This window comes from Melanotaenia boesemani, chromosome 7 (genome assembly GCF_017639745.1).
Source record: "Melanotaenia boesemani isolate fMelBoe1 chromosome 7, fMelBoe1.pri, whole genome shotgun sequence".
Taxonomy (NCBI): domain Eukaryota; kingdom Metazoa; phylum Chordata; class Actinopteri; order Atheriniformes; family Melanotaeniidae; genus Melanotaenia; species Melanotaenia boesemani.
Genome location: NC_055688.1, coordinates 24,446,434 through 24,472,438, shown reverse-complemented (window position 1 = coordinate 24,472,438; position 26,005 = coordinate 24,446,434). Strand labels below are relative to the sequence as shown.

The window sequence follows — 26,005 nt, the reverse complement described above, 5'->3', positions numbered from 1 at the left end:
ATTTGAGATCATACCTGCTCTCCTGATGACTGCTGCTCTGCTTTTGTCTGCTGTTCCTCTACCCGTTTCCTGAGCTGTGATTTCAGTCGAGCATTCTCCTGAGCCATCACCTTCAGCTGTTCCTGTGTGTGTTGCAGGGTGACTTCTAGGTGCTCACGTTGCGCTTTAAGAGCCTCAAGATCTTCCCCTAATCCCAAACTTCTGAAGGCTTCCCTTAAAGCATCAGATTCCTCACTGGGAGTTTCTTCAAGGTTCCCCAGTTTAAACTCACTAAAGGACTCCGTAGTGAAGGAAAGTGACTGGAAATTTGTTTTGGATTTAGAGCCAAAGTGATAAAACTGGTTCACAGAATCATGTGGATGTGTTGGTGGAGTTCTTGTTTTGGCAGATGAGTAGCAATCATCTGTACTGTTTTGTAGGTGTTCTGTTGCGCCCTGGTGGTCCACCGGTGAAACTGCCACTAAAGGAGCCTGAACTCGGCCCTCATCAACAGCTGGCTGGACCTACAGAAAACAATTTGTAACATATAGAGTATTTTTCCCAATTCCATTTCAAATATTTCCCTGTCATTCATGCACATAATAGTACTGTAGTTTCACATGAAAAATTAGCTTAATTAGATGCAACTTATGCATTTCTGAAATCTACTGGTTTAAGTTTTTCTCATGAACAGAGTAAATCAGCTGTGAACTTATTTTGAACTCTTATGTGGCTCATTCTACCTTATATATATTGATAGGATTTCATTTTAAAGTCCATTTTCATTCCAGAACGTAAATATTTAATTCACTATGTACAATATACGAAAATAAGTTGGACCTGTTTGCCCATATGGCAGATGTAAACAACATAGAGTGAATGACTGAACTGTTCTTATTCTCACAATATATTTGGATGTGAACAAAACAACCCGATCAAATACTGATTATGATATTGTTAACCGTGTCTTACCCACCTGTCCTGATTTATTTGGCAAGGAATGTTCTATGGCAGTGGTAGACAGAGAGTTTGAGGATGCAGGACAAACAGCTGGACTCCATCGAGGTGAGCTTGTCCCAGGACTAGTGCATGTGGACTCAGGGTTTGTTGATGGCTGAGGTGGTGTTTGGTTAGCTGCATAACTGAGGATCTGCTGGAGTTTCTCATTCTCCTCTTTAAGCTCTTCAACCTCCTCCAAAAGGGAGCTCTCAGACAGTTTCATCTGATGCAGTTCAGTCTTCATCTCTTCCAATTCACAGCCCAGGAGGTGGCTGTTCTCTTGGGCCTCCTGGATTTGCTCCATCAGTGCCCTCCGCTCAGTCATCCCATCCTCCTCCCGCTCCAGCAACACCCTAAGATCCTCCTGCAGGCTGATAATGAAGCCTTGCAGCCTGACCTCGTTTGAGGCTTGTTTTGTGTCTGTGTTTCTTAGTCCATCTATATCTGTCTTTCCTTCATCACCCTCTCGCCTTTCCTCTCTGTCAGTTTCCATTTTTAGCTGCCATTGCTTCCTCCTCTCTTCCTTTCTCTCCTCTTCTCCTTCACCTTCTCCTCTCATGGAAGGCAGCCTGTTTTGTTCTTCTAAGTGCGCCCCAGTCCCAGCAGTGATTCTGACTGTGCTGATCATTGCCACCCCAGTGGCAGCACTCACAGTAAAGTCAAGTAGCTGCTTTTCTAAAGTGTAGATGCGATTCTGTAGGCTTTGCTCTCTGTCTCGACCCAGGCTGAGCTTGTGTTGTAGTTGGCTTTTAAAGTTCTCAAAGTACTGGGACTGGCGACTCATCTCCTCCTCTTTGTCCTTCAGCTGCCTCTGACAGCGCTGCAGTCGCTCCCTCCAAACTCGTTCCCCTCGCTCCTTCTCCCGAGTCTGAGTAGAACAGAAAAGAGACCGGAATAAAAATTTGTATAGTTTGGAATAAATTGCTCCAAAGATACGCATCATTGAATATTAATGGCAGCTTTTGAAGTGTGTTTTGGTGATTTGGTCTTAATCTTTATTAATAAGAAACAAAACATTTTAATGAAAGTTAGTCTACAGATCTACTGTAATTGAATAACACTGTGTGTGTGTATGTGTGTGAAATTGCTGATAAACCACAAAGTGGATGTGTGGGGACTGTTGCTGGTGAATTTTTTTCTTTGGGCTGGTATGATTAAAAACATCTCTTATAATCAAACAGGCAACAAGCATGCAAACAAACAGAAGCAACAAACTTAACAAAAATATTGTCAGCATCCCAGTGCCCATCAGTAGCTGCAACTGAACCACATACTGGGCCAATGCAAAAACAAACATGTACAGATTCAAAATATTAACATTACTCAAAACACAAGGCGTAATTCACCTTACTTTGTGTGTTTTTCATTTAGATTGGCCAGGCACAATTGACAATATTCCGAGTCATAATTCAGCATAGTTTTAATCAATGTGGTTCTGTTAATGATTTTAAAAACACAATGCAGTCCATTTGCAATCCAGCTTTAGTAGCTCTGCTTTTTTATGTAAATAATTTGTTTGAGGGTTATAATTTTCTATGACTTTCTCCAACCATGTAAAATGCACTTTTTTTTTGTCTATAACTGCAGACAGAGGGATCTTCCATGACTGTTAATATGTTTTACAGTTTTTTTGTAGAGAGCACTCACCATGGTCCTGACCTCCTCCCTGAGCATGTGGAGTCTGTGGTCCAGCCTCTGGGAGTGCTGCATGCTGGGGAGCTGGGATGCAGGGGCTAGCAGATAAAGCTGTCTCGACAGACTCCTCTCGGACTTCTCTAACTCTTTAATCCTAGCACAACAGTGCAACAAAACTAACTCAGTTTACACCATATTACCAACTTTAACAAAATTAGCAAAAAATATTAAGTTTAATAACTTTCTCTGGTCTGAAAACCTATTCAAGATGTTTATATTTTCTCTTGTAAATACTGAGCTCACTTGCTAGTGCGCAGTGCAGTTAGTTGCGCGTGTGATACATGATATCACCTTGGCCAAAAGTGAGTATATAGTAGCAGGTGTGTGTCACTGGATCCCCTCTCCCCAGGTTCTCACCTGTTTCTCAGCTGTCTGAATGGATGGTTGAAACTGCTTCTGGACCTCCACTCTGTCATACAGAATCAAAATGTCCATTTCATTTCCTATGGAGTCTGTTACCATGGTAATTGATCTGCTTCTGGAACTTGCTGTCTGGTGAAGTCATGTGATCCTGCACTGATCAGTCTGTGCCCACTGAGTTAATTCCACCTGTTGCAAAGAAACTGATGAAATTATAGAGTGAATATAGAAAAACTGTTAAATGGTTCCCATTCTCTTGTCCTGACTACAGGTTTCATCAAAATTCTCACGTCTGTCATAATACACAGACAAAAATCAACGCAAAAAGAAAAAGACACATATATTTAAAATACAGTCATCTATTATTCATCATGTCAACAGCTTGGTAGCAAGTTGTTGGGCATAGGTATCTCTCAGGTTACCCACCTCCTAATCATCCAACTCCCTCCTGAACCTACTACCATGTTAATCTGGATGAAACATCCCATCCCAAAATCTCAAAGGACGGTTTTACATGTTTCAGGTCTGCCTTCAAAGTCTTGTCACATGCATATAAGGGAAAGCTATCATTACCCCTGTGCAAAGAGGGCTGCAGACGTGATTGTTTGTTTGGCAAAAATATGGAAGCAACTTTGGATAATACATTGTGAAGAAGTCAGTATGAACACAAAAGTAAAAAAAAAAAAAAAAAAAGTTTACAGTTGAATAATACAAAAAGTGTTCTTTCATAGTTTATCTCATCCTGAAGCTGAGAAGTCAAAAGGCCTTAGCTTTTATGAGTAACAGATGTTTAAAGGTGAAAATTCTTTAAAAGGAAATTTCAACACTAACCTGGTTTTTCGTTTCCTCTGTAGTTTCACCACCTCAGTGCAATGACAAGCCTCCTTTAGGTTAAATGTCTGATCTGTGGACTTAGTTGCACTTTTGTTTCCTTAGAAACACAGACACAGACTTTGCCAGAATCCTCCATGTCCAGCTGGCACGCAGCTTGTTCACCCCCTCACTCAGCCTTTAACTTTCTCTTTTATCCAACATCCATCTCTGCTTTTCCACTGGACATTCTTTCAGCTGCATCTGTGGCTTTCCTCCAAGTAATCCTCTCATTTAGAGTTTTCTCACAATAAATCAATGTGTTTGCTTCTCACAAAGGAGTATTAATGTCCCAGGTTAAAAAACCACTATAGTACATGTTAATTGCAAATAAATCTGACTTTAATCCTAGGTATATATTAAAATTTTTAAATATTCTTGCATTCCAGGTAAGGATCTTCTGCAAAAGTGCTTGTTAATCAAAAAGGCCATAAGGTTTTCATGAACTGTCAAAAAATGCATAAAAAACAAGTTTGTGTCATCCTTGCTTGCATCCACAGCATCTGAACACCTGAGAAAGTAAAAAAGTTTCTACATTATTTTTCTACTCTTGACTATGATGTTATAATCACTTTAACCATCTTAAATAATTGAATAATTCACTATTTACAAGTTCTACCTGATGTGGATCAATCCCATTAAGGCCAAAGAATAAATGCTAAAGAAAAAAATAAAAAGAGGAACAAAAACTGAAGGAGCACACAGGGTTTGAGACAGATGACAAAAAAGAGAGAAGAAAAAAGGGTGTCAAAAAGATTGTAAAACAAAATAAACATCAGCACAGTAGATGTAAATTACTTCAAATCTTAAAACAATTGTTTTAAGAACAGCCACAAGAGAAAGAAACAAATCAAATTTTACTCTGTACCTTTTCCTCTATTTCCTTTATTTGTCTCTTTTGCAAGTCAATCCTGTCCTCCAGCTCTCTAATCCTCTGCAATACAAAGACAGAGGTGGTTAGCTTGTCAAGGTACGTTCAAATACAAAAGTAAAACCATGTTAAATTACACATAATTATCCTATTTATAAATAAATAAATAACTTTGACCAAAGACCCCATTAATCTTGTATTATAAATAAATTGATGCCCTCCTTTCATGCCTTCTGTCTCTATGGAAGCTATTTTGAATAAGAATGAGGTGCTATGGTAACCAAAGAGTAAACTTAACTGTGAACAGTGAAACTGACTCCTTCTTTGATACTTTAAAGCTGGACATTTTACTGACTCTATTACTTGTTGCTGGCACATCAGCTTAGACAGCTCACCACTCTGATCTGTGACCTGCAGTATCTGCACACTAGTGAAGGTCACAATAATCCGTGGATATCTCTGATATTCTGCTCATATTCTCCAGATATGTCTGAGATATGTCTGAGATATGTCAGTTGTAGTGATTGCAGCATTTAGCCACTTAGCTGGGTGAGGGGAGAGATGTGTTTTCAATTATCTTTTATGGTATTGCACAGATGACAGTTCACATTTCTGATCAAAATAAAGTTGCACAAAACAAAAAAGTGACAGCGTTAAAAACCGTGTCATCCACCGACACCCAAGCTAATTAAAATGCCTCACATCATCTGTGGCTGCCAGTTAATACACCTGGTGTGACTCTTTACCGCCACCCGCTGTGATAATACCACAAAAAATGCAAGTGATAAAAAAGCAAACAGCTCTAGCTCTGTAATATCCTAAAATATGGATTTCTAGTCTCATCTGCAGCTTAGCATCCATCAGTAGTTTTTGTTGACAAATTCCATTAGTTAATGTTATGCTTTATGCTGAGGTTAGATGCCACTGTGTTAGTAAGTCAATTGATTTAAATGAAATTTAAATGTGTTGTGATTGTTGATGTAGTCAATGAGTAACAAGTGCACAAACCATGAGTGTAAAACTACTGAGAGGACAGCTTGAGTGGAGAGGAAGGAGGGGAGGGGTTCGGATCACAGTGAAACACACAATCACACATGCACAGAGTCATTCTGTCTCATTTTTCACTCGTCCATTTCAACATTTGCACTTACAGATATAGTTACAGGGAGCAAGCACAGGGATACTGCATCTTTTTCATTCACCAGAGGTCTGGTGGGGTCAGAAGTTTTAGACAGGTACTAGGGGTCAGACCGAGGACGGGCAGGACGCAACAACCTGACTGGGATTGCTTTGAGCCTTACCTGCTGGGCCTGCTGAAGGAGCTCCATGCGCTCCTGTAAGATTTGACTGTCATACTGCCGGCTCTGCCGGAGAATCTGACGCCGCAGCTTGTCCACAGCTAGCCTCAGCTCCTCCCTCTGCCTGTCTGTCAGCGATTCAGCCACCGCCTGGCATGCCGGCTGCTCCTGTTGCAGAGCGCTATACAGCGTGGCCTCCAGCTCCTCGATCCTCTGCACAGCCAGCCACATATACACGCATACAGGTACACAAATAAACACACGGGCGTGCACATGCGCATGCAGAAACACGCAGACATGCACAAGCACGCACATGGGGTCACACAGAGACACAAATGCGCACCCACACACATACACACCACTGTGACCATGGCAGTTATGAGGAACATTGTTCCACTTGATATTAGTGGCTATTTAGGTTTGACACTTACATGGCAGCCTCTTTTATAAACAATACAAACTCCATCAGGAAAATTAACGGTTTCATCATGATAGAGCAAATGCCATGCAAAAACCAATTTATGAGCAACATAATACCAAGTGAAACTTTAAAACACAAACCAACAGCAAAACTGACCAAATAAAATGGTTAGAATTACACGAAGAGTGCTCTACGTTTTAACTTCTGCTCTCTGGGTTCAGTCTAACTAATGAGTAAATGGCAGAGGAGAATGCACTTTATAGTGCTAAAAAGTTAATTATTTAAATATCATTAAACCAATTTTGCCTAGAATTTTCTTCAATTTCCACTTGATTAAAAATTGAGCCATTTAAAAAAGAATAATCAGGTCTTTGAGTCTTCCACTTTTAAAAGAGAGGAAATCAGAGTTGTCCTTTCTAAGATGAAAGAGCATTAGCTCATACACAAGCAGCCGATCATCCCAGCCAATTCAGCAGCTTAGCTCATTAACACAATTTAGACTTCAGTTGTAAAAGATGCAGTATCCCAACACAATGTGACAAGTTTTACCTTCATGGAGCATATTGCATATATGATGTTTAATGGGGTTTCAAATGTTTGTGTCATGCTGAAATGAGAGAGATGCACCCTTACATTCCCTAATCATTTATTATAAGCTAATTCTTTGCATAGGCCTGGCTAAATTAGTGAGTTTGCAGATAATGAGCTTGATTTTCTGTATTATAAAATACACAGGTATTGCAATTATAACCACGCTGCATTATGTTGTAAAGGCTTCATACCATGTAGGCCTGGTCCAAGGCCTGTTTCCTGTAGTCCAACTCCTCCTCAAGGAATCCCTTCTGCTTACTGAATAGCTCCTACAAAAAGACACAATATCATAGAAGTAAATAGTAATTAGCCGCCTGGGTTGGCAATTTGATGATTTGAAGGCTTTTTCAAATCAATTTTTTTTCAAATCAATTTCTCACCTTGTCATTTTCCAGGTCGATCATCTTTTGTGTGAGGGCAGCTTCTGTGCTATCAATCTGCTTCAACCACTACACAGACAGACAGAGAAAGAAGAAGATGTAAACTTTCTGAAATTCCTCAATTTATGTCTGGTAAAAATAAATGAACTGCAGTGGATTATATAGAATAAAAGGTCAGACAGTTGCAATGTTTGTCCTCAGTGTGGCAGCAGAAATAATGTGCTGGAGACTTTCTGTTCACCTTTTCACAGAGCGAGATCACTGTCCCTGCCTGGATCACCGCCACCTGCTCCTCATTTCTGAGATTCTAAGAAGTAGGCGGATAATGTTATCAGAAATTATTTGACTGACTTGATTTAAAAAGATATGTTTTATTAATCAAAGTAATAAAACTAACCCCATTATCCCCCAAAATATCCAGCTTCTTCATCAGCTCAGGAATGATCACGTCCTGCAAAGAAATAAAAACCAAAGAGGACATCATATTCACATCCTGTTAGTGAGCTTTTAAGTAAACAGCTTGTTTTTTTAAGGAGGATTTCACCTTGACTCCCTCCTGGTGGCAGTAGATCTGCAGGGCACTACTACTGTTTTCAGGAAACGCAGACATGTGGAGGTTGAGGGCAGGAGATCTGCGCTCCCTCTCCTACAAGAACATGCACCATGTTAAACCTAACATGTCTACAGTAGCCCTGCAATTGTGTAATAATTCATCTTAAACAGTAATAGTAGCGAGCAGTGATAGGATTTAAATGACTGATACTGACAGTAAATAATACAAAGTGAAATGGGAGGGAATGAGGATTTACTTACATGACACTGAAAATATTGGTCAGGATCTGCCAAAAACGAGGGAGGTAAAAACCCAAAGGATTCGTAGGGACAAACAAATCGACAGGGAAACATGCTACAACTCAAAACTAAGAATGGGATTGGTCATTATGATACATGGAGACAGAACTGCAACACAAATAAACTGAGAAATAACATGTGTGTTGGCACCCTTATATTTACCCCAATCAGCTAATGTAAGTAAACCACAGTATAAATTACAAACCTCAAAACACTTGAATGAAATGATCATCTATCCCTCTTTAGTTTTTACTTGATACCAACTTTTATCTAATGAGAAATGTAGACAAATAGGGGCATGCAAAAAATGACAAAATGAGCAGAGTTTGAAATGGATAGTAAACTTAAATATATTTTTATTTAGTCAAAAACTATATTCATCTTCACACATTTGTTTAAAAAAAAAAAAAAAAAAAAAAGAATCCAGTTCAGTGAAGGGTCATGCACACAGCTGCCATGCAAAACCAGGAAACACGAACACACAGCGAGGAACGATGAGGAACTTTCTGTGTGTCTGAGAATATGCGTGTCTGTCTGGTGGGTCACTGTATGTAGGTTTTGCGTCTGGAGCTGAGACTGTTGTTGTCGCCTCCTGGTGACAGTTTGATGCTGGTACAGTCTCTTACTTCCAGTTCCAGTACTCGGAATTCCAGCAGCTCATTCTGGTCCCGAGCGTCCTGAACCTCAGCCTGCAGCCGCGACTCCGCCTGCTGCAACACACACATCTACAGACACACACCCCAGAATTGCTATGGAATAAAAATAGTTTTTATATCATTTAACAATCATAGGAGGCACATCATAGGCTGGCTCTTAAACCACCAATTGTGTATATTAACTGTCATTTATTTCACCCTTATTTTATCCAGTAAGGCTTTAAGGCTGTTTATACTTTAAAGTGTGTTCAAGCAAAAATATATTAAAAATTTGTTATGTACCACTAAATGATTTGACATTACTCAGCATATATAACACAAGACCACAGATATGTTCATGAAAGAGGGTGAGTCGTTCCTTTTTTTAAAAGAAGCCTGAACTACAACAGTCTGCCACATTTGCCACAACAACATACAAAACATTAACAAAACTGTATTTTGCATTACATCTGAAGAACACAGCCAACCCTGGAACTAAACTAGTCTTAATATAAAACAGCTAATGTCGAAAAAAAATTGTATAAGCAGTAAAATTTACCTTCTCATGCAGTTCCTGGTTTGTCCTGATCAAGTATTGTTTCTCCTCCACCCACTTTGAATCCTGCCATAACAACCAAACACACCATCAGCAAGAAATGACACTGGAAGCAAAGGAAAGGAAAAGATCCCCAGTGACAGTGTACTGAAAAAAGTCAGTAAAATAAGCAGCAAAAACAAAACTTACAGTCAAACAACCTCCTCAAATAATTCATAGTGACGCATGCAAATGTGTGACAGACACAAAAAGTGGACAGGAGGACAGTGTCAGTAGCACAAGTTTATTGATCCAGGCAAATACAGCCTGTGATAACAGAGGCAACTGAGTTGCAGTCACAATCCACAACAGTTCCCAGTAACAGCAGGAGCAGAAGGCAATATGAGATGAAAAATAGCAGAGAAGGAAATCAGAATAACAGACATGGATTGAGCCACAACAGCAGCGTGCAGTGAGACAAACAACATTTTAACAACAAATTTAATTCTATGTCGTTGGGATTTTTTTCCCGGTTTGTAATATTTAAATATGAATAAATAAAGGGGCTTAATCTATTGTACCATTCTTAGCATGATCAAAATAACGTTTGATCTTCTTTTCCTTCATTGTGACTTTTGCATAAAACAAAATTAAAAGTGTAATTTATCATATTCAAAAAGATACTTTGAAATATAGATTTTCTACACTCATCTATTTCAAACATGGTTCAAACCTTCTCTCTGTTGGCAGCAACACAGAGACGCTTGATATGGAAAACCACCACCAACAGTAAAGACAGACGCTGTAACAGAGCATGCATCAACAGAGCAGTGAGGTCACACATGCAGGAAGTGACATCACAGGATTCTGCGGTAGACCTGGTCAGCATAACGCCATCCCAGGAGCAGAGCAGCCAGACAGACATGCAGGAGGGCCAATAAGAGCAGGACCAGTGAGCTCCTGTCCCCATCCCCTGTCTTTATTACCTGCCCCCTCTCAGCCAGAGCTTTCTCCAGGTCAACAATCTTGGCCTGGCAGCTGCTCAGTTCCATCTGCAGCTGCTCACGAGTCTGCAGGAAAGAAAAAAAACAAAAATAAAACAAAATCCCAGACAAAACAAATTTACTTCAACATCTTAAGAACTAAATATTTTGATGGCATCAGAATGATATTTATACCGTGCATCAAAGTAAGCAGTGGTTTTGGGAAAACGGATACAAACCCTGGCCTCCCTCTCAGCATCCAAAGAGCCCCCAGTCTGCTCCTGCAGGAGGGCGTAGGCCCGCTGAAGGGCCTGATATTCTCTAGTGAGTTGACGGAAACGAAGCTCTGACTCCTCACGGGAAATGCTCTGTTTTCAAAGAGGATAACAATAACACACTTCACCTTTACTCATTTTCATTATACCATCACCACATCTGCAGACGACTTTCAACTTTATAGCTTGTTTATTGTCCAGTCATTTCGAAATTATTCCGTATGTTTCTGCCGTTATAACACTGGAATATAGTTTTTCCTACCTCTTCCAAATCTTCCTCAGGGGTGGCAGGTGTGCGGTCAGTGAGGTCAGTGTTATAGGAGGTCAACGATGAAGTTTCAGAGTCTATGGACTCCTCATCAAATCCAAAATATGTCTCCACAACATGCCTCTGTAAAGACCGGTAGTGGTAAAAAAGTCATACGATATATAAAACATTACAATGTTACATACATAAGGCCAAACCATACAGTAATGGTAAAACATTTTGTCAAAACCAGAAACACGATTCTGTCATTTATCCTATTTACAAATCAGATAAAGTCACTGCATATTTTTCTCCCTACTTCTTTCTTGCTGTTAACATTTCCACAGAGTCCTTACCGTCATGTTTATAAGTCATCTCCTGGCAACCAGAGAAATAAAGGCAGACTAGGGCACACAGACAAATGAAGGCGGAGAAATAAAGAATAAGGAGGATGTACTCTGTCATGTTTGAAAAGAAAAAACACCAACGTTAAGCTAAATAAAAAGTCTTCAAAATCTATCTTTAATTTCTTGGACTGTGGCAGCTATTCTACAGAGTGCGCTGCAGGCCTTCAGTAATGCACAAAAGGTAAGTTTGCTTTCTCTTGCACTCCCACACCAAATGGAAAAGCAGACAATAAAGCTTCTGGTTACAAAAAGATTACTCTGATGAAAAAGCAGAAGGCCAGCTGCTGGGTTTTGTCTCCCTCTTTATGCTCCTGCTTTATATTTCCAAGAAGACAGACAAGTTTCCAGATGCAGGTCCAAAAGTCAAGCTGTTGTACCAAACTCTGTTTCAGTGATCTGGGCGGTGAGCTGACAGACAATATATGTTATGCACCTACAAACTCCTCCTCTTAGCAACATCACAAACTCTAAAATGTCCCCCGATACTTTAGCCCAAACATGCCCACTCAAATTAACACACACACACGTCACTGCAATTATTTTTTTCCAAACATTGTCACCTCATCCAGTTAGATTTGCACTCTTTATTATTTACACACAAGACAGACAAACAAATAAAAAAAAATGAAGCAACAACATGTCTCACACCAGCTGCAGTTGGTATTAACTGTCCAACAGTAACACTGAAAACACAGAAAATATAAATAGTGGAAAAAAATCTTTTTCAACTAGCTGAGGAAATTGTTCAGGCAGGAGTTGAGCGTATCCTCCTACTGTCACCATTACCCCCTGAGTCCAATTAAAAACAAGCCCACACAATCAGCTGAAGACAATACTTAAGGACCCATCAACCACAGACAGGGAAGGTGCTTGGTTACACACCGCTGGATCGACAGATGTGTTAAATAACTCGTCCGCACTTACTTTTGGCAGCTTAGCAGGTTTCCTTCGGTTTTTCTTGCTGATCACCAATCGATCACGTTCCTGAAGACAAACACATTATCTCAAATTTTGACCTGTCTGAGGTTTTGACATGTCTCATGTCTCAGTGTCTTCAAGGTTCACACAAATCAACTGAGAGAAAAACCTTTATGATCAAAATATAAGACCTCATGCAGTCATGTTTAAGTCTATTCTGTCATTTAGTCTTTGACTATGAACATATTGTCACTATTGTAATAGATATAAAAAAAGTTATCTACATTTGTAGTGATATACTGTCAAAACCTATTTAAATTTCATTTTACAGACAGTGTTACAAGAAAAGCTGACTAATTTCTTCACGTATAACTTTGGTGTTTTGAATAAAACTCTGACCTGCGTGAGCTCATCAATGAGGCCGCGTTGCTCAGCAACCTGCAGCTTGAGAAATTCCACTTCCTGTTCCTCATGGGCATGGCTAAGGTCAGTCAGAGAACTTGGCCGCTTTAACTGGGACTGAGTGGATTGCGGCTGTGAAGGCGGCCGAGAGGAAGAAGCCTTTTCCTTCTGAGGGAGGGAAACACACCAAATTATGTTTCATGCTTTTCTTCAAACAGCCAGCAGAGGTCCTGTTTCCCATTTTGATTAAAGCCCCAAAATGCTACAACAAAACCACTACTGAACAAAACTGAAATGTTTATTATGACCTACTTTAAGCTGAACTTTGGTTTATAATTAATTACCAAAATGAATGAATGAGACACAACAGTGGAGGGGGGACTGGTATCTCACCATCTCTGCATTCTCACGGCTTAGGTTCTTGAGTTTTTCCTCCATGCGCTGTAATGTTTGCAAAAGGTCATCATTTTTCTTGGACAGTCGCTTATTTTTCTCAAACATGGGCTTCATCTGGCTTTCTGCTTCTCGCACCCGCTTCAACTGAACAGAGGAAGGAAACAGGGAGGGGAAGGATGTAATCTTAAGTCTTGACCTCTGGTAACAGAATTGCCAAATAGTGCAGAAGATGTAAGATCATGGTTTAATTTTTATTATGCATTTTAAAAACATGTGTCTCTATGTTTATTTACAGATTTGTGCTATTTAGTGCAACAGTGTGTGTACTGTAAGCTATGACCAATGTGCATGAATATATATGTGTGTGCTCCTTACTAGTTCATTCCTCTCATCTGCCAGCAGTGCATTTCTGTCCTCCAGTTTCCTTATGACCGAGTGGAGTTCTGCGATCTTCAGCTGAAACCTTCTCATGTCACGCTCCTCTACATCCTGTTGAGCAGGGGGGAGAGGAGAGGAGGAGGAAGACATAAACTGAAAAGGAGAACATGCAGGCAGGTAAAGATGGATGGGAAAGAGGAGGTGATAGGATGGAAGATAAGTTGATGTTTCAAAGAGTGGATGTGGATGTGCAAGATATACAGAACTCATGTTCTAAACTCGAAGGATGCTCATTAGGTAAAGAAAGTACACTTGATAGACTGAGGTAACCCTTCAACATTAGCTCTGTGTGGTTGGGTTGAATCGATAACAAAATAATCCATCTTCACACATTTACATCTACAATTTGATTTGGTACCTGAAATGTGTGTGTTTCAGAGCCCATGTGCTTCAGGATGTACAGATCTATTTACACACATATACAGATATTGGTGTATGTATACGTCTGTGTGTACCTGGTTGTTGAGCAGGTCTTGGTTTTCTCCCAGTCCAGGCACTGCTTCCCTCTTGGGGCTGCCGTGGTTGTATCTCTCAGCTTCTCGCACCTGACCCAGCTGCTCATCCAAGGCTTCCTTCTGAAGCTGAAGTTTCTGGGCATAGCCAGCCTGCACCCCCAGCTCCCTCTCCAGGGCACATACCACCCGGTCCTTGGCCTTCAACTCATCCATCTACAGGAGGGGTGGACAGGAACATGCACAGGGTGTGCTGAGTGAGTGAATCAAGGTTTGATGAACTCCAAACCACACTGATACTCCACAACAATTACTCTAAGTGATAAAGCAGAGTGCAGATTTCTAAAACCAGTTTGCTCACCAATATACTGTACGAATAGGTACAATGTCCATTTAAAAACTTCCGTTTTGAAATGGTTTACATCTTCAATTTCACAAGCTGTTTCCTTTGATGGCCAAGAAAATAACATTTAGATTTAAAACATCGAGCTTCAGCTGTGTAATTTAAGAAGCTTTGTTCCTACTCTGAATTCATGAAACTCCCTCTGGCATTGTTGCCACTTCTACTTCCGTCCGTATTTTGTTCTTTAACACCGGCATTTCCTGCATCTCCTGCTCTTTATCTGTTACTAAGCGTCATTATTTTAGTTTCCTCGCTCAAGCATTCCTTAACAATAATGCCTGTTATTGTTGCACTGCTGTTTGTAATGAGGTTAATGAGTAACTCAAGAAGACATACAGACTTGTATTTTTGCTGATAAGCACCACATGGTAAAGATCAGCTCACAACATACAGTGCAGCAATTAGCCTCTAACCTCCATAAAACCTCAGTGAGATAGGATCTGTGCTGCAGCTGAACTTCAGAAACTGGAAAACAGATGTTGGCATACGAGGACTCTTAATGATATTCAAATGTAGCCAGGACAGACATGGACAATAAATTGTCCTGCTGGGTTTGACAAACTAAGCCTCAACATGAATCATTATATGGATCGTGGAACACTAAGATTTATAATTTCATTTAAAAGTATCTTTCCTTTTTAAATACCAAAAGTAGTTTTATCTTACTATGATGAACATTGCAGGACATGTTATGAATGGCATTCTCATTAAGCATCTTAGTAATGTGAACACCTTCACATCTGTTGCCATCTGCCACAGTTTGCTCAGGGGCATCCTTCTGAGGTGGTTTTTTAAGCTTTTCATATTTGATAGTAAATATTCAACTTCTTGATTGTTAAGTTAAAAATATGTGAAGCTATTCAGAAACAGATTTTTGCATGTTCATGAATGAAAAATTTTAACTGGCATATTAAGTTAAATACCTTTTAGAAAAGATTGTGTTGTGCTGTTGGGGCTTCTGTGGGTTTAGTTTGCAATTTCCCCCTGTGTGGGTTTCTGTCAGGTGCTCCAAGTTCCTCCTGCAGTCCAAAGCCATGTCTCTGAGTTTGATGGTGATTCTAGACAGGGCATGTGTGTATACATGTTTGCATGTCTGTTGTCTGTTTTTTGTTTTGTTTTGTTTTGTTTTGTTTTATTCGCTCTGTGACAGACTGGTAACCCGTAAGATGGGATAAGTTCCAGCCCTCACAACCCTCCAAGGATAAAAGATGTATAGCCAGTACATTAAATGGAACTTCTAAGACATACTGTGTCATGGAGTCACAAGTAAACATAGTGTCAGCAGTTTTCCAACTATCTCCGTTTAGCAAAAGCTATGTAAATATATAGAAAGACACACATATAGTCAAAAGTGTATGCCATCCTGACTTCACAAAGTCTTACCAGTCGGCGGATGTCTTTCTCACAGTCTCGTTTAATGCGATGCACCTCATCCTGGTGCTGTTGGTAGGCCGTGCGAAGATCAGCTGCTTTGGCTTTATCAGCTTGAAGAGCATTTGCCAGTGCTTCCTCAGCCTGCTTTCTGCCCATTTTCTGCTCCTGAATCTGAAATGAACCCACATACACACACAATTATATTAAGACAACAAAATAACTAATTAAATAAAAAATTAAAAATAAAAAAATATGTATAACAGAAAATCGTGTTTTGCAAGCACACATCATCCCATTAAACAACATTAATGGTAGATGCCCTGTTTGTCTGGGGTAGCTGAGTGAAACAATAGCCTGGCAACAGACCTTTCCACCCTGCTTCCTGTTTTTCAGCAGTAAATTTACAAAGGTGTACCGTTCAGCATGAATCTAGCAACACACACACAATGCTTTTTTTTTTCTGTTTTTTTTTTTTGAAGGTGTCTTTATAATAATGACCCAGAGTTCTCCTAAAAAAAAAAAATCTGGTTCTGAACCATCAGTTCATGTTAATTTATATATCTATGACAAATGTCATAAAATGAGAGTTTGAGTAATAAATACATAAGAATCCCTGTCATCACCCATACCCATAAATTAAACTTACCTCCTGCTGTAACTTTAGTCTCTCCCCATCAAAAGCTCTCCTAGCCTCCTCCCGAGCCTCACCAAGAAGAGCATTTTTAAGCTTGTCAGCTGCTCCATCTCTTAGTGCATTTACAAGACCCTGAAGCCTCTGCACCTCTGTATCCCGGATCTTGATGGCACGGGCCAACTCAGCTTCATGTTGCCGTGCCAGGGTCTCACGGGCAGCTGTGATCTCACGCAGCTTTTCTTCATGGAGCTTAGCACGCAGGTCAGTAATGGCTACGGCATGTTTGTGTTGTTCAAGCTCGCGAGCCTGCCGCTGCTCCTGGAGACGCTCACGGAGTTTACAGACCTGTACCAAGATCATGAAAGTAAAGAACATTGGTGTCAAGTGAGCATCAATACACTGTATGCATCAACACTAGCAGTGTAGCAGTGCATGAACAGCTTTGGTATTAAAAAAAAAAAAATGCTGACTGTCCATGTGGTTTGCAATAACAAAAATATGTGCATCATTGAGTTTTAAAATGCTTTGTAAGTTAGAAATAATAATAAGTTATGTAAATTACAATCCAGCTTGCCAAACTTGCATACTGTATTTGCATATTAGTAAGCTAATAATGTGAACAGCCACAGTTTTACCAGCTTCTATGATAGATCTGAACACTTTAAAAGTGTATTGAATGTATTATTTGTAAATAACTTACACATAATTATATAATTGTTTTAGTTGTGCATTCTGTATAGATGACTGCGTCTCTTCATATAAGGTGATTAGTTTTGTACACAAGTCCTCCACTTCTTACGCTCCCCCCCTCACCTTGCCACGCTCCTGCTGCAGCTCAATCTGAATGTCCATGAGTCTGCTCCGAAGTTCCTCATTGGTGGCCTGCGCCGAATCAGCCATCACCTCTGTTTTCTCTGGCTTCCTTCCCTTCTTAGGGGGTTGGGCCGATGGAGGTGTGGTTGATGACATAGCACTGTAGCCGTCCTGCTAGAACGGACATGGAGGGCACGATGTGGCAAAACAGAGGAGAAAGTCAATCGCTACTCCTCCTCCCTGTAAGTACCTGCAACATCATCATGGCTACATCACCATCTACATCATGGCTAAAGGTTGCTGGGATCTTCTGTTTGAGAGAGAAAGAGAAGCAGAGACAGAAGACAGAAAAAGGGTGAGTCAGTGTTTAAAAACTGGGTTATACAAATCTACTCTGTATATCACCCAGGGGGGGCAAGTCACATGACACACCACAGCCTGGGAAAACCGACTATTTTAGGAATAAAAATTTACACTCTGCTCTGTCACCCTTTTCTCTTTATATTCACATAAGCCATCTATCATCATTCTGTTTCACACCCCGTGGGCTGTATTTAGAGGGTCCATAGTGCATGAAAATGTATCTGTATTTTTCATCGTTTCTCAGTAGAATATCTCTTTTTAATGAAAAAAATAGAAAAATAAAATCTTCAATTTCACAAGTTTTTACATTTCTCTGTCAAGCAATCATATAATGTGATTTAGTATTTTCTTTCCTATATGGCTTAGTTAGAAATTAACCTCAATTCTATAGTGAAGCTATTTCTTCAGTCGGGTAACAATTCGGATCAGACCAGTACCGTTATCCCGATCATGTCATGCATGCATCACGCCTTTGACTGCAATAAATAATTTTGGCATGTGCAGAACTGTACCGCTATCTGACTTTCTAGAAACAGTAGTAGAAGAAGAAACAGGGATTTCAGGTGGAAACAAACACCAGTGTATGGACACAATTATTGCAGTCTTACTAATTTCAGTTCATCCCCTCCCAATAATTTTAAATTTATTTAAAAACTCAAACAATATATCACATACTGATCAGTTCTGTTTTGGTCTTGCCCTGTCTTCCACTAGACGCAACATTTTTTTTTTTTTTTTTTTTTTAAGAAAACTTTACTGAGTAAACAATGCAATATAAGTCATATGGCTAAATATGGCGCAGCAAGGATAATTTCTACCTGACATTTGGAATGTGTGCTTTCATGCACAATGATCGGAACAACAATCGGCATAACCCACCCATCTCAATCAAAATGAAATTTTGATCCAAATGAGTGTGACTGGATCAGAATCTTATGATTGGCATGTTTAAATTAGGCATTTTGATTGTAATCAGGCTTTTAATCTGAATACTTATATCCATGTAAACATACAATACATACCATATTTATTCATATAGCACTTTAAAAATACAAAACACAGTTGACCAAATTGTTGGACAACAAGTAAAACCCTGGACAGAAATAGTTAATATAAACATTAAAAAATAAAGAGGAAACAATACAATCTGAAGACAGTAAAAACCATTTCAAACTTACACTGGGTTAAAAGCCAAAGAATAAAAGTGTGTTTTCAAAGAAAAATTAAAAATATCAACTGAGGGAGCTCACCTTAGGTGTAAAGGAAGCTTATTCCAGAGCTTTGGGGCCACAACAGAAAACACTTGATCACCAAGATCCATCTATTGCAGTGTTTCTCAATCCTGGTCCTCGGGGACCCCTTCAGTGCATGTTTTAGAGGTGTCCATCTTTAACACACCTGACTCAAATGAATGACTCGTTAGCAGGCTTGCAAAGAACTTGACAAGCAGTTTGGTTAATCTGAATCAGGTGTACTGGAGTTGGAAAGAACTAAACCATGCAGGGCAGTGGTCCCTGAGGACCAGGATTGAGAAACACTGGTCTATTGCGTAAAATAGTTCCCTGTGGCAAAAGGTACAGTGAAAAAGAGGAGCCCCAAGAATATGGACTTGTGGCATCCACCATGGCAAGTCTGCACTGGAGGAGGTACAGACACCAATCCTCACACAAAAGCTCCTGTCAGAGAGGTAAGACTTCATCCAGTGGAGAACTGCGCCTGTAATTCCCACCCATTGCTCCAGCCAAGAAATCAAAAATCATGGTTTTCTGTGTCAAAAGCAGCAGTAAGATCTAAAAGTACAAGCAGCACATAGTTTCCACAGTCAGTTGCTAAGTAAATGTCATTAAAAGTATTCAAAAGAGCTGATTCTGTGCTGTGAAAAGCTTTAAAACCAGACTGAAATACTTCTGGAATTTTATATTCATCCAGGAAGTCCTTTAGTTGAGTGTAAACAATCTTTTCCAGTGTTTTACTCAGAAAAGGTAACTTGGAGATAGGTCTAAAGTTGGCTAAATTAGATGACTATAGACCAGATTTCTTCAAAAAAGCATGAACAACCACATTCTTAAAGTCCTATGATCTTTTGTTAAACATGGCTGCTGACAATCTGCTATGATGGAGCCCCAGCTGGGCCAGATTTTTATTATTTTTTACCCCCTTTTGGATATACCCTTGTAATATTTTCTTTTTATTTTTGTGCACAAGTTCTGCACAATTAACGGTCTGACAGGTACTGACATTGCAATGTGGACATTTCTATTTATTGCATCACAAACATATGCATTTTTTTGTTGTCAGATTTATAAGGAAATCAGTTTTTATTTTTCATGATATATCTAATTTAAGTATGTCTGAGCTGGGAAAATTTCAGCTACTGAAGGGATAATATTAACTAAATCTAGGAATTTTGCCAAAAGGTGTCTCGCATTTGTTACCACAATACAGGACAACACGATTAATCTGCTTGATAATTTTAATCACCAACATGAGTTCTAACATAAATGCATTAAGCCTGGACTGATACTGGATTAACCAGTCTATTACACTGCTTTCATGTGTGCTCACAGAAACTGCACTGTGTTAAAATTCAAGTACTAGCTTGCATTAAAAAATCTTCAGAGAAAGACGTTTCTCAGTTTTTCCTTGCTTGTTTAGTTTTGTTTTCTATTCTTTCCATTAGTACTCACTGAATACATTAACCGGTCATTCTGGGATCACTAAGACTTGTTAAACAAAACAAAACAAAACATTTTTCTTTAACTTTTTAAAAATTTACAATGTATTGTATTTTGCAGAAAAAAATATTGAAAATTCAGTTTTTCAGTCAGTGCATTGCCTCAGGCTCCCATCAAATGTATTACTCTTTCAAGTAGAACTATCAGGAGTCAACTGACTAGCTGACTTCATGCAGAAGCAGTCTGCATTTTTGTCATTTGATCCTTCAACTTCATCTATTAGCACAATACAACCACAAGATTTTCCCCACTTCTCCCTTTCTAATCATACTGAGATTACTAGAGAGGTTACATAGACATTAGAGATTACATTTGCATTATGTCACTGGTTATAGGAACTATGACATCAGTTCAGTTTGGTAAATCATACAAGATTTTGTTTGGTATTCTTGGTGGGAAGAAAAGAAAAAAAATCCGTAATCTATATTTGGGTTACTAAATCACACAAACCAATATAAATACAGAGGCATTTAAATGATTGACTAGTTATCCACTCCTTTTGTCCAGCTTAGAGCAGATGTTTCTATTGCACATTTTGTTGTAGATGTGTTACTACAATGAAACCCATTCATTGAACTGAAAATGGACTCCTCTAATCTCTTCTTGGATAGAACTGTAACCCAGTAACCTTCCAGTCTTTCTGCTGACTATTAAATAAATAATGCACCGATTAGGGAGCTGAAGCATTACAACCACAGTCTCCTCCGTCTACACATTGCCAAACATTTGTATAACATACACAGATGGCAGAAATTGTTACCAAGGCAACCATGCTCTCAAAAACTCTCATCTTCTCATAGCAAAGGATGATGGGAAAGAAAAAAAATCTCAGTGAAGATAAAGCACACATTTTTAATAGACGGTATGGAGGCTGTACATCTGAAAACACCCATGCTTGCTAAGCTAAGGTTGTCTGAGAGATATGAATTGATGCTGATGACTAAGGAAGCTTCAAATACATTTTTTCACAGCGCATACAGCGTGGGAAACGGTGAAGATACGAGAGAAACAGAATGAGAGAAAGTATTTGAAACAAGTAGGCAAGAGAAAAAAGGTTGGAGCAAAGTGAGGAAAATAAACTGCAGACCTCAACCGGTCTCAACCATCTCCCCTTCTCTCCACTTACATTTCCTCAGCTCTTCTCATCTCTCCACCCCCACTTGCTGGCATGGTAATGTTACTGATCTCACTCTCATTCACAGAGACAGAAAGACAGAGGCAGAGAGAGAAATCATTCACACACAGAGCAGTGAGACAAGCACTCGTTCTCTGAGCCTTAAACTGAACAACTAGGGAAAGACACAGCTGGCACTGATTTTCACAGAAGTGTTCATCGGTTATTCCCATAGAAAACAAACATGCCTTTATACGTCAGGTCAGGGTTCGCATACAGACATATAATGGATTTTCCAAGTACATTTGAATGTATTGTGTACGTTTTCAGCATGTTTATGCCTGTCTGCGTCATTAAGGGAACCCTGGTATACCCAGACTGAAGCGCATGAGAGGCACGATAAGAGAGTTTCATGGGTTTTTTTTCTTCTTAAGGTCATGAAGGCCAAAAGATGATTTACCTGCCAAGCCTTTCCTCAATGCTCTGATGTATGTCAATCATTTGCACAATCATTTTAACCGCTTCACTTTCTGCCACCTAAATCACTGCAGGTTTACTTTGGAAGGTGTAAATTGTGGTGCTCTTATATATTTCATATTTCTGGTCATTTTTCTATCAATGCTAACTAACAGCAGTACACATGGGGTTAAAAAAAATAAAATGTTACGTTTCGCTGTACTATGATCAAAAGGTGTGCAGAGGCAAAAAACCAAACAGCACCCACAGTCCCAACAATTCTCATGGCACCACATGTTCCCAAGATGGAAACCAGGCACAAAATCTCAAAGGTAATAGTTCACTGAAAACCAGGAATGTTATATGGGAGACTGGAACATTTTATAGGGGTACTGTAAAGTTAACAAGCACCTTTTATTCACAGAAGCAAACAAAAACCAGCGCAGGTCATAGACCTTAAATTACATTGTCAAGCTCAAGTATAGACCATTAGTCAAAGTTTAATTCTGCTGGAAAGCTTTAGAGTACCAGTAAACCTTTCACCAGACATAACTGATAACCCAATCAAACTCCAATCACCCAAGAATAGCTCATATCCCTAAATAAATAAACATCTCCATGACTAACAAAAACAGTTAAATCAAATTTTGCAACAACAAAAATCCACCTTCAAGTATTAGTGAAAAGTGGTGAAAGGAGCAAAATAACTTGACTGTGACTGCAAGAACGAAGTGATGATGAAATACTGAATGATGCAACACTGCTGGAGAAATATACTCTGACTGCGACCATGAAAAAATCAGCAACATAAAATGAATTCAGTGGCATCAATGCACATTAGATAAGTTGATGCATGGCGATAATCAAAGCTTAAACTTGTAACATAACCTGATGTTGTAACTTTGATGTAAATCAGGCTGAATAAGGAGTGACAAACATAGAGGCAGTTTTATAACTGCCTGTTGAAACCTGTCCTCCCTCTGTGTTTGAAAAGCAGTGGATTTTGGGGGGTTTAAAGAACTGAATTTCATATGTTAAAATGTTGATTTTTTTTTATTAGAAACTATTTTTGGTCTTTAACTGTCCAGACAGAAAGCAGATATTCTTAAAACTAGAGAGTTAAGCTGGATAAAAAAATCTGTCTGGTAATTTTTCTGTCTTTCTGTGACTTTGTGGCACAGTATCTGTAATCTCATCCTAAAGAACCTAACAAGTGTAATATCTGTCTTCGTGAATGGATTAACTGTTTTATAAATCTCAATATAGTGAGGAAATTCTGGTCATTTTTCTTCATCTATTTCTTTTTTTATTTTCTTTGAACCACAAAACAAAATTCAAAGAAACATTTCTTGTAATAAACTATAAGACAAGAATGAGTCTCAAATGGATTTTACTAATAATATTCCTATGTCTTCTGTTATAACTGCCTCGTGATTTTAGTTCCAGATGTGTTTTCGTCAAGTTAAGTTTCCCTCCACTCATCCCTGTTTCTAAAAACCAAATTTAGCATACCTCACAATAATTGATAAATATAATCTAACAGTGCCATCTGTAAAAACAACCTGCATTTTCTTTTTCTTTTTTTTTTTTACATTAAGTGCTGGCATTAAAAATTCTACTAATTCAAAATACTGATGATAAAAAATTAAACTTCTTGAAAAGCATGATATAATAAAAATTAAATTAAAAATATCCACCGTTATTATATTTACTAAGGAACTTTTTTGTGAAAATAATATACAATAATATAAATGTAATCATGTATTCTAAAGGCTAATTTTTCATTTATGACAGGAATAATAGTTCAACATGTTCAGCAGACAGATGTGTGTGCAATAGTCACAAACTTATTACACTCTTTAGAATTGGATCTCACACACTCACAGTGTCAAGCATTAACTAAACATCAGAGTGACGTAAAAGATGCAATAAATACAGATGCAAACATGAGCTCAAATAAAGACTCTTCACTTCTTCAACAGTGTGGCTATGGACAGTCTCACACACAGAGACATACCTTTACATTTCAGCCTGAAGTTTGACCACAAGTAACCGACCCTGATGACTAGTCAACTCAAACAGATAAACACAAAGTCTTTCTTCCACTTGCATAGTATCGCCAGTTTTATTGGCCTGGTTCTGAACATCTTGAAATGTGTCATTGTGATCATTTGTTCCATTCACTGCTGGAGGCATTGTGTGTTTTGAGTCTGAACAAGTTGATCTGTAGTATGTGTTTAAGCTTTTGCATGCATGAATGCATCGGAGTATATGTTAGCAATAATCACTATCCCTTCAGAAAAACATAGCACTGCAGCAATAATACACTTGTAAATTTTGATGCAAGGTTATGAAGAAGGTGCAGCAGTGAAGCTAAAAAGAGAGCTGTATACACAGGGGTAATAGCCCAATGGATTATTCTAGTAGCAGCTTGTCAGTCTGAGCATTACACTGAGGAAGGCAGGGATATGGAGGGAGAGTTAGGATTATGAATGAAGAATAAGTTGTACAAATTCTGTTCGTGAGAGTAGGGTGCAGAAAGGCTGGTGAGATGAAAAGAGGGGATATTGTGAGTCCAAGTGAGTTTCAGCAATCCTGAATGCTAACATTGAAGGTTGTCAAGCTGATGTCAGCTTTATATAAAATGTTAAATAGTAATGAATAGCCACACTATTATGTTACAATGATTATAGCCATTTTTCAGCCCTATTTGACTTTGTCTCAATTAAAAGCATATAGTAAATTGCCACAGTGTGCGTCACAGCCTTTGATCAGACAGAAGTCAGTGTGCAACACATGTTACCTGTCCACTGGGGCACATTTAAAAGCCTCCAGAGCTGCCAGATACAACAGCAGAACTGTTATGGCAGTGTTTCTGACAGTAAATAGTGGGTAGACAGGCCACGAGATGAACGAGATGAGGCTAGTAAAGGAATATGCTGGGAGAGGTTGGCTTAATGTGATGTGACCAACCCTCTAATGGGTTGTCAAATAGGAGATTAAAGGGTAGGGTGCTGCTAGAGGGTGCACGTTTACACTGCTGACAGTCTGTTTGTCCGGCTTGCCAACCACACCCCGTGGCGATATGAGAGGGGCTGCTGCTGCTGCAGCATCCTCCAGCCACAGAGGACTGGTGTCCTCGCCCTCACTCTCATGGTTGATGTTTCAGTATAAGTCACGGCCATGCACATTTACATCGAACGGTAGATATTTTACCAGTTGTCTCCCTTGCAGCGTATAGGACAAGCGAAGAAGCCTCTCTGATTAGATAAGAAAGCAGACATAAAAAAATAGTTCATCAGTCGCGTTGGGGAACATTATCATTAAGCCTCATGCTTCCACTTAGCTAGCTGGCATGGTCGGCCAAAGATGTCACACGGCTCACTAGCCACATTATTCAAACCCTTCTGTTGGGTCCATTCCTCGCAGTTGCAGTAAAACAAAACAAAAAAAAAAACTCCACTCTGAAAGCCTGAGATGATAAAACCCGGTGGGTGTTCCTTACTTCAAAGCCAGCTCAAATAAAAATAAAAAATAATTAAATATAAAAAAAACAGATACCGGATATGTGTCACAGCAGCTGTCAGCCCCCCTTTATTCTACAAATAAGTTTTCTAGTTTCACAAATCGAGCAAACTTACCTGAAATGGAGGTCCGCACCGGTGGTCACAAGTGGCTTGATGATGTTTTAACGTCGCTGTTACATCCAGGAGCGGAGGCTGGGCTTCGGTATGGAGCACTCGAGCCACTCACTCCGTGCACTTTCCAGATGCGAAGCTCCGCTCACTGCAAACCAACATCTACAACTTCATTCCTTAACAACTGCATGCGTTTCCTGACAGTTAACACCAAGACTGAAACCGTATTTCCGCCACTGACAACACTATCCTGTAACTGCACACAACCAGCTCCAGCCCTCTCCTCCCCTCGCGCGCTGCACGTTATTTTCCTCCACGCCTACACACACACGCTTGAGTGTTCACGCTACGTCATTCGTTTCTATACATTTTACCCACAGGAGTAAAATAAAAAAATTAAAAGAAAATTGTGACCATATCGGCGTTAACGTGGGGGGAGGGCGTCGCCTGTAGCGTGATAGAAGTGCGACA

At 39.4% G+C, this 26,005-nt stretch overlaps 2 protein-coding genes across 7 annotated transcripts in view; both read right to left on the bottom strand.

The window, feature by feature from the left end:
* LOC121642829 (protein MLP1 homolog) overlaps window positions 1-3,177 on the bottom strand; it is a 13,087-nt gene extending 9,910 nt beyond the window's left edge. The window contains exons 1-4 of the mRNA XM_041989800.1: window positions 3,031-3,177; window positions 2,626-2,767; window positions 956-1,846; window positions 15-503 (exon numbers count right to left, since the gene is read on the bottom strand). Of these exons, the coding sequence (XP_041845734.1) occupies window positions 15-503; window positions 956-1,846; window positions 2,626-2,767; window positions 3,031-3,089 (1,581 nt within the window). The 5' untranslated portion in view covers window positions 3,090-3,177. The remainder of the gene's footprint in view (window positions 1-14; window positions 504-955; window positions 1,847-2,625; window positions 2,768-3,030) is intronic.
* Window positions 3,145-26,005, bottom strand: jakmip1 (janus kinase and microtubule interacting protein 1). Of its 6 annotated transcripts, XM_041989806.1 has the most exons (25): window positions 25,538-26,005; window positions 17,479-17,538; window positions 17,229-17,402; window positions 16,428-16,760; window positions 15,791-15,952; window positions 14,008-14,220; window positions 13,490-13,603; window positions 13,112-13,258; window positions 12,716-12,886; window positions 12,323-12,382; window positions 11,007-11,135; window positions 10,709-10,837; window positions 10,473-10,556; window positions 9,511-9,573; window positions 8,943-9,041; window positions 8,009-8,110; window positions 7,862-7,915; window positions 7,706-7,771; window positions 7,465-7,533; window positions 7,276-7,353; window positions 6,076-6,285; window positions 4,772-4,837; window positions 4,523-4,592; window positions 3,865-4,414; window positions 3,145-3,236 (listed from the first exon to the last, which is right to left on the bottom strand). In XM_041989806.1, exons 2-23 carry the CDS (start codon window positions 17,491-17,493, stop codon window positions 4,542-4,544), a joined length of 2,589 nt encoding a protein of 862 aa, XP_041845740.1. In that variant the 5' UTR covers window positions 17,494-17,538; window positions 25,538-26,005; the 3' UTR covers window positions 3,145-3,236; window positions 3,865-4,414; window positions 4,523-4,541. The 6 variants fall into 6 exon arrangements, with proteins under 6 accessions (XP_041845740.1, XP_041845735.1, XP_041845736.1 ...); XM_041989801.1 differs by lacking the exons at window positions 3,145-3,236; window positions 3,865-4,414; window positions 4,523-4,592; ... (5 more) ...; window positions 7,862-7,915; window positions 8,009-8,110 and having other exon boundaries at window positions 8,703-9,041; window positions 17,229-17,399; window positions 25,538-26,000; XM_041989802.1 differs by lacking the exons at window positions 3,145-3,236; window positions 3,865-4,414; window positions 4,523-4,592; ... (5 more) ...; window positions 7,862-7,915; window positions 8,009-8,110 and having other exon boundaries at window positions 8,703-9,041; window positions 17,505-17,538; window positions 25,538-26,000.